The 8,854-nt window shown below is 42.3% G+C and overlaps 1 protein-coding gene across 1 annotated transcript; it reads left to right on the top strand.

Moving 5' to 3' along the window:
* The first annotated feature begins 4,761 nt into the window (after nt 1–4,761).
* On the top strand, nt 4,762–8,048 carry SPATA45 (spermatogenesis associated 45). Its single transcript, XM_048510218.1, has 2 exons — nt 4,762–5,151; nt 7,886–8,048. Exons 1-2 carry the CDS (start codon nt 4,911–4,913, stop codon nt 7,903–7,905), a joined length of 261 nt encoding a protein of 86 aa, XP_048366175.1. The 5' UTR covers nt 4,762–4,910; the 3' UTR covers nt 7,906–8,048.
* The last annotated feature ends 806 nt before the right edge of the window (nt 8,049–8,854 follow it).

Here is an 8,854-nt window from a genome sequence, read left to right as displayed (position 1 = left end):
TCAGGGATCAAAGAGGAGGAGGAGTTAAATATTCCTGAGGAGATGCTGAAAGATGTAAAGTGCTATGTACTGGGAGATCTAAACTTCTAAGTAACCTTCCTTAGTCTTGCTAATTTCCCTCCTTCCTCTGGTTTAGACACCCACCACTGTGAGACAGTCCAGTTCTTTGTCTTCCTGCCTCCTCTCCCTTTCAGTGTTGTCAGTGGGTGTGGTAAGCTTTGGGCATTCAAGACGTCTGGGGGTTGCAGATCCCTAGCTGATTTCCAGAAACTTGGGAAATTTTACATCAGATTATAGCATCTATGAGGATTATTGTGTGAGTGCAGGAACCACGTGAAGGAATTAATGGCCTGGCTTATATGTCTACATCATACAACCCAATGTAAGAGATAACAGCAACAGACTCTGATTAAAATTTATTCTGTAGGTATGTAGTAGAAAATAGTTTGCTTTTGACAACTGAGGAAGGCCTTTGAGGCTGAAATAGGAATGGTCTTAGTTAGTGACTGGATATTGACAATAGCTATATATGTTGTATTGTTACATGTTTTCTACAGCTAGCAGTTTGTATTCCAGAACTGAGAGGTTTTTATTAACCTATCTGTATACAACTTATAATAAATATTTGTTTGATTTTAATTTTGTATCAACAAGAAGAGTTGGGATTTATACACCACCTTTCTCTTCTGTAAGTAGTGTATACTGAGTCAGGGTTGAGTCTGTTTCCTCTTTTCCTTGCTAGTTCTAACCACTTCACCACACTGGCTTTCATACAGTTGTTACTGTTGAACAATAGCAAGCAGTTTGAATCATGCAGGTCAGGTGGTATCAAGTCACTCAATGGTTGCTGAGAGGCCTTTGGTAGCCAGCCTCCAGGTAAGATTGGACATCTCCCAGAATTGCAACTGATTTTGGAGAATGGATTCAGTTACATCTTGCTGAGTTCCCTCTCCAAACTCTGCCCTCCTCAGATTTCACCCCAAAGTCTCTAGGAATTTTCCAACCTGGCATGGGCAAAGGTAGCCAGGCCTGGCCTCAATGAGTCTGCTCTCAAAGGACAAAACAACCCTGGAAAGGATCCTGCCCCTTCCCCAGCCTGTAATACTGTGGTTGCCTAGTAACAGACACTGAGAGAATCAGTCTGTTAAATCTACAGATGCTCTTTTTATCTTTTTTTTACATTTCAGATTTTTTTTTTGCAAACGAGACACTTTTCAGGTTTGTAGAAAAATCTGTCTTGCCTGTTCACAGCTCCAGTTACTGCATTTAAGTATCCTCAAATCTGGCCAACATTCCCACCATGCCAGAATCCAAATCGCACCTGGTGGTACCACCATTGCAGCCAGTTGTTCACCTCCAATATCTTCTGTTTCCATCACATTTCCTTTCCTCTGAAAGGAAGGATTGAAGAGAATACCTCCTGTACACCCATTTCCTTCAGCTTACTCCCAAGAGCTTCATACCCTTCATGCTTTCAATGGTGTTCATGGCCATGTCATTAATTCCCACATGGACCATCACAAATGGGTAATGATCTGTAGGTTTGACCACTTTTGGGTCCTGGATTACAATATCTTTAATTTTTACCTCTGGCAAGCAACATACAGCTTGAGCCAGGGAGTGAGGTCTGGACACATGAATGGCTTTAAATGTTTTAAAATACTGCTTTCCTTCCTTTTATTCAAAAGCAAAAGTCATATACAACTTCTAAGTTCCCCAGAATTCAAACAGAAACAAAGGAAAAAATGTGTGTGTGGGGGGGGGGGGAGAACAAAATACATTAGAGGTCATAGTCAAGGCCCTTTGTATGATTCACAGTGCAAAGATACAGCCATATAAACCCACTAAAATCGTCTGCTTCAGGATTATTAGGGTTGACAGCTCCAAATTGGGAAGTTCCTGCAAATTGGAAAGTTCCTGCAAATTTGCTTGTGGATAAAGTTTGAGAAGGGGAGAGACCTCACCACAGATATAATACCACGTAGTCCATCCTGTGAAAATGTCCTTTCCTCTAGAGAAAACTGATCTCTGTAATCTTGAAATCAGTTGTAATTCCAAAAAAATGCCAGGCCCCACCTGGAGCTGGCAACCCTAAACCCAGTAACTGCTTAGATTCTACTGTGGGGGGCCCTACTTGAATGAGAAAGGCCTTTCTTACTTGACTATGTTTTATGACAGGGATCCTCAACCTTGTACTTGCTCAGAGACAGCCTTACCAGCATACCATGGTAAGACTGGTTACTAAGAGGCTTGGGAAAAAAGAAGAAACAATCTTTCACATGCAGACAAACACACAACACTCATGTGACAATACACATATGCATTGTGGGAATGTGACAGTAGTTACTGCTGAAACTTCAGTATTTTATTCTGCATAGTCAATCAGCTCTTCAGTGGCCAATCAGATGCCCTTCTGGGCAAGAGTTCCAGCTGGCCCCATTTGAATTGCCAGTTGCTAAGCCCTTTGGAACCTCTAAAGGTTCTTGTCAAACTGTATTTCCCCAGGTATTGAAATTAACTAAGGAATATTGTTTACTGCTCCTCTTTTTTGGAAAATAGGGCACTACAGGACATAAGTATGTGTTGCTTAAAGGTTGAACGATTATGAAAAGCTTTAATCTCCAGCTGTATTGTATCAGAGGAGAAAGACATTTTAAAGGTATGCGTTATGTTCATCTTGGTTGAGTGCAATGGCATTCAGTGGCTCAGGAACCACTTGTGGCTCTGTGATATGTGGTTGTTCTGAGCACCATTCCCCAGTGTGGAAAGGTCGTTGCTTGGTGGGCCTTGTGGTTGGCAGGTGATTCCTACCTTGGAAAAAAACTGCCAGAGAAATGGGTAAGCTGTGAGCCTTCATGAGGTACAGGCTTTATTCAAAGGATGGAAGTAAATGTGGCTGTCCACAAGCCATGTCATGAGTACCACTATTCTGGTATATTGGAAGGGCTGTATTCTCTCATATGAACATGCCCATCCATTGAGATCTTTCTTGGGGCTCTTTATCAGATTACCCTTTTTGGACACTAGTTTAGGGCCTACTGAAGAGAAAGCCTCATTTATGGAACTTCTGAAAAATGTTAACTTGATACAACCTTTGTTATCCATTTGGCACTAGTGTATCTCATTCATCTGAGTCATTACTTATTACAGTGCCCTCCACCCCCTGTTCTTGCTGCTTTTTTAGCTGCTATTTAACATAAGAAGGGCCAAGCTAGCTTACACCACCTGTTTCACAGATGTCCTGATGGGACATAAAACAAAGTGTACAGGCCAAGGCCTTCCCTGATGTCTCCTCCAAGCATTGGTATTCAGGTTTTGCTGTCTCTGAATCTATATTTCTGAGCTGTTATTTACTATGGCCATTGATGGGCCTGTCCTCTGTGAATCTGAAGGCCTTTTAAAAGCCATCCATGATAGTGGCTGTCACTGTGTCTAATAGGAATGACTTCCACAATTTAGCTACTCATTCGGTAAAGAATTATTTCTTTTTATCTATCTGGATCATATTGCCCATCAGCTTCATTGGGTGACCCAAATTCTAGTATTCTGGAAGAAGTTCTCTCTTTTTCTCTCTCTCTGTTCCATGTATAATTATATAAAGTTCCATCATGTCCCTGCATTTGTCTCTTTTCCAAACTGAAATATCCCTGGTTCTTTAGCCACTTGGGGGCAGGAGGGTCATTTCACCCAGGTGCCATTCGTCTGGGTCACGTTGGGATTTTGGCCACCTGCCCCCTCCCTTCCTCACCAGGAGGCCTGTGCACCCCAGCCCCATGCTGCCTGCTGCCCCTTCGCCCACCTGCTTGATTCGTTCAGCCTTTTGAGCAGCTGCTGCCATGACTGGCCAACCTCCTGCCTTCCCCAGGCTCGGAGGCACCTCACTGGGGGCCAGCTGCACTATGCATAAGTGAGGCAGTGAGTTGGGCTGTTGCTGCAGGGTTCAAGACAGGTGCCAGGAAGGTGGCATGATCCCTGTGTGTGTAGGCAGCCAAGCTCATTTGGTGCCTGCCTGTGGGTGGCCCCTCTCCCCACTAGCCATTCTTCCCCCTCCTCTGCCTCTCCATGGCCAAACACCAGACTATGGAGCTGCTCTTCACCTGCCACTGCTAGGTGAGTCCCTAATATATTTATATATATTTAGGAAACAGATCCTGTATGATGCAGGAATTTAAATGGGGCTGGGGATCTAAGATAACAATAGAATTGGAGCAGGGCTAAGATGCCCACTCCAAGCAATACAACCTGAACCTGCTTGCCATAGTTTATTATAGCTCCATACTGTAATTAGTTAGTTAGTCTTGTTAAGATAGCTGTAAGTTTGGGTCAGTTTAGCCCTCAAAAAGTTATTCAATATTGTATTATTAGGTTGTCAAAGGAATTTTCTACACTAAGAGGGGAGGGGAGAGATAAATAAGGGTTAGCAGTAGTTATGATTAGTTCAGTGGGTGTGCTAGAGTTTGGCTCATTAGGTAATGGCCATGTAGCCACTGATTTTGTGTCAACCTAGTTGAGAATTAGTGAGGACAAGAGCCTAGGAGAGACTGGCCACTATGGGGGCTGATAAGGGGTCGGGGATCCCAGTTCTTATGGGGCAGGGAAAATATGATAAGATGAAGCCAAATGAGAGAAGGAGGTTGGGACAAGTGCAACTGGGGTGGAAAATTTATTCCAGCGGTAGGACCAGGGTTAAGCCATTGTTACATATAGATTCAAAGAGCATTGTTGCTGACTGGAATCGGGGAAAAGTGAGGTATGGATCAATTTTACTATCTTTGGTTGCAAGTAGACCTTAGATTTAATTTCCACAGCAACCAGGTATCTGTTTCCATCAGTGATGGAAAGCAATATATGAGACCTGTTTGACTTTTTAAACAGGAATTTCACACACTGTAAGGAGAATTCTGACCACAATGGCTGCAGATAATAAAAAACTCTTAATTGAATATAATAAGTTAAGGGATACCAAGTGTCTGCCGGAAGGAAAAAGTGAAGTGAGCTGGCTGCGACCTCAAAGAAGACACTTTCCTCAGTCTAATCGCAGTTCTGTAGAGAAAGTAAGAGACGACGAGGAGAAATGTGAGACTGACAGAACTTCCTGGATAACAATTGCCCCTCCTCATCATAAAGAAAGGAGACATTTTCCAGAAAGAAGTAAGTTTGTACCCATTGCATTGTGAATTGAGCAAAATAAATCTGGAGGGTTTTTAAAATTATAAGTCAGTTTCAGGGGGATAATCAAGCTGGAGCCAGCCTGGAACTGTTGCCCTCCTCCCACCAGCCACTGCTCTGTTTTTTCTCATGTTCTCCCTTCCCCCTTCTTTCTCTTATCTTTCTGTTATGTCCGTGCGATGAGACTGTTGGGGATTTCGGCCAATGTTATTCGTTCTCTGACGCAGTCTCATGGGCTCCAGTTAATATTAATAGCTATACCTAATGCTTAATGTGTCCTGATCTGGGTAGCCCAATCTCATCTGGTCTCAGAAGATAAACAAGGTCATCTTTGGTCAGTCTTTGGATGGAAGACCATCAAGGAATATCAGGGTTGCTATGCAGAGGCAGGCAACAGCAAACCACTTCTGAATGTCTCTTGCCTTGAAAACCCTATAGGGTTGCCATAAGTCAACTGCCGCTTTACGGCAAAAAAGAAAAGAAAATATACTTCAGACAGGCTGGGATGGGACACTAACCTGCTTGAAAGGGAACGACAGCCTAGAACCATGGTGGCGAACCTTTGGCACTCCAGATGTTATGGACTACAATTCCCATCAGCCCCTGCCAGCATGGCTAATTGCCCATGCTGGCAGGGGCTGATGGGAATTGTGGTCCATAACATCTGGAGTGCCAAAGGTTCGCCACCACTGGGAAGAAGTATTTCCCATTAATCCCAGATAAATAGAGACCTATCATTAGGCAATAGATAAGAAATGACATTCTGCACATAATAAGGGGCATTATCTTCAGTATGACTTCAACTAATTCCATGGTTGAGCCTTGTCGTAGCAAGTAGGGACTGATCCCTAGCAAGGCTTGGCTCAAATTAGCCTCCATTTGTAAATCAGAATATCAGGCTGGCAGCATCCACTTTATTTTAGCCCTTGCTCTCAAATACAAGGAAAAATGCTAAACTTTGTCCAGTTTCCCCATGGCTTGATTATAGCCCTGGCTGGCTCCATTATGTGGATTAGTCTACTTGAAGGGGCAAATCCTTGGCTACAAACGACAGCTGCAATCTACCCTTTTTAAGAATATTGGAAGGATTACTTTGAGAAGTAATTTGAAAACTAATTTCTATGCAAATGCCTAGTATGGAAGTAAAGCAACAAGCCACATTCTTAAGGTCCCCATTCCCATGAGCAAATGGTTTAGATTTCTACTATAGATGATGCTTCTTTCATACTTGCTAGCCGTGAAGTCATAGTCCCTGTGCAAATAATGAAAACTAAAAAATGGGGCCAGATTGAAGAAAAAAAATTTTTTTTCAATATACCAGGAATGTGGGAGAGAATATGATTTTCTTAATGTACTTGCAAAGATGGAGGGGAAATCCCCCCAAAACAAATAGATCAGATAGTTACGTGAGCAGGATTTCCTCTACATGCAGATAGTTTAGTATGAATGGATGCCAGCCCCTTGTTTCTTTGTAAAGGACAAGTCAAGGAATATCCCTCTTGTTGTAGGAGTAGGGTGAAGATGAAAGGGATAGATCTTTCTCCCCCATCTCTTCCCAATGAAAGAGCTATTACTCCATTGAGTAGACTGGTGGCTCTGAAGGCACCAAAGCATCAGACTAGATATCCATGTAAACAGTGGTGGGATTCAGCAGGTTCACACCACTTCGACAGAATCGGTTGTTAAAATGATTGAATCCCACCACCGGAACTGGTTGTTAAATTATTGGAATACCACCACTGCATGTAAACCTACTAAGCTCTGGATTAAATAACTGTTTTTAGAAGCTGCAAACCTCAGCTTAAATATTTCAAATGGCACACTTTCCCCATAAAGTAGGAAGTGGTGTTTCTTGGACCAAATAATGACAAAGAAAGTATTTGTTTATAACTACCTTTTTGTTAGGTCTCGGAACTTTAAGCCAATAAACAGACTCTGAAGTATTGATCAGCAGCTTTTATTGATGAGGTATCAAAGCACCATACTTGGCAAAGCCAGTTCTGGCAAAACTGGCATTCACGGTCCCCTTTGTTCCCCACTGAAAGCCCACCTCCCGGTTTCCCAAAAATTCATGAAAAACAGCCTGTGGAGCCGAGCTGCCCCAGTGTCAGCAGCAGATAGTGAGAGAGCAACCTGGCTTCCTGCCACATGAGAGAATGGATGTAATGGAGAACCACCATGGTGTAGTGGTTAAGAGCAGGTGCACTCTAATCTGGAGATCCAGGTTTGATTCCCCGCTCTGCCACTTGAGCTGTGGAGGCTTATCTGGTGAATTAGATTACCTTGTGCACTCCAACACATGCCAGCTGGGTGACCTTGGGCTAGTCACAGTTTTTCAGAGCTCTCTCAGCCCCACCCACTTCATAGGTGTTTGTTGAGGGGGAGGGAAAAGGGAAAAGAGATTGTAAGCCCCTTTGAATCTCCTTACAGGAAAGGAGGATATAAAGCCAAACTCTTCCAAACTCTATTTTCTTATGGGACAGAGGTGCCAGGGGTAGCCTAGATTCCTACAAAGTGTATGAAGCCACAAAGTAAAGATCAAAGAAAGAATGCACAGATGGCAGTGGTTACATATAGCAGACTGGTTACATATATCTCTTGAGCAGCATTGGTTTGTTATTTCAATCAGTTACACAGAGTTAGGAATGCATCTCAATCACCCAGATAACATCCCCCTGACACTTTTGTGATTTTAATGTTTTTTTAACTCTTGCAGATAATGCAATCTTTGGATGACCTGTCCTTAACACAGCATTTCTACTGGATTGGTGGATATTCATTTTGAATGAATAAAGATTAATTTTCAATGTAGCTCTAAATGTTTTACAGACCTATTAAAAAACCTGCATTCTTTTCTATGTATTTACATGAAGCTTGGACCAGACCAAACAAATAACAAAAGTTAATTCATTGGAGTTACACACATTGCATAACATTTACATTGCAACTTTTGAGTTGGATATTATAAAGCATTCCTGCTGATGGAGGATTTTTATCAGTGGAACGTGACCTCCTCTCCTGTCCCCTCCCACTGTATCCAAAAATGCTATTCCAGCCAGGAGCAGCACTTGAGGAATATCTTAGGCTTCAGCAGGAAGGGAGAGGCAGGAAATCCTTCTTCCCTCAGTGGGGACACACCTTGAGAATCAAGGCAATAGTCAATATTTTCAATATTATATAATCAAACAAATTGTCTTCCACAATAGTACTATCCTGCGGAACTATTTCTGCTTTTTTTTTGTCAACAAAGTCAGTTATAATATATCTCCTTATATAACAAATAGATACCTTCTGTTTATTCAGAGTCGCATCTGTTGTCTTTTGAGACCAAGTGACATTTGCACTGCTTTTTGTTTGTGCTCTGCCATTAAGGGCAATGTAATTGAAGCAGAACAAAGCACACATCGTTTTCCCTGTCACAGTGAGGGAGCTAACTGATGGGCTGTGCATGAAGGTCTGTTCCCAAAGCCACCAGAAGCTCAAGCCAGCATTATTTGAATTTTGGTCAAAGATCTGACCAGAGCATCATTCTTAAGGAAACAAAAAGAGACAAAAATTTTCAAGTTGTAAGGGGTACAAGTATTTAGTATTTCATATCTGTTTCGAATGATACATGGAACAGGAATGTAATACGTAAATGTGTATATTGCTGTGTTTAGCTGTGTCTTTATTAAAAAGAGCCAAC

This window comes from Sphaerodactylus townsendi, linkage group LG01 (assembly GCF_021028975.2).
Source record: "Sphaerodactylus townsendi isolate TG3544 linkage group LG01, MPM_Stown_v2.3, whole genome shotgun sequence".
NCBI classification, from domain to species: domain Eukaryota; kingdom Metazoa; phylum Chordata; class Lepidosauria; order Squamata; family Sphaerodactylidae; genus Sphaerodactylus; species Sphaerodactylus townsendi.
This window is presented reverse-complemented; position numbering and strand designations above follow the sequence as displayed.

What these genes read in the sequence shown, in the direction of transcription:
- SPATA45 (XM_048510218.1), top strand. Translation starts at nt 4,911, where the DNA reads ATGGCTGCAGATAATAAAAAACTCTTAATTGAATATAATAAGTTAAGG. An exon ending in GAGACATTTTCCAGAAAGAA is followed by an intron (nt 5,152 to 7,885) that starts GTAAGTTTGTAC and finishes TAACTCTTGCAG; the next exon opens with ATAATGCAATCTTTGGATGA.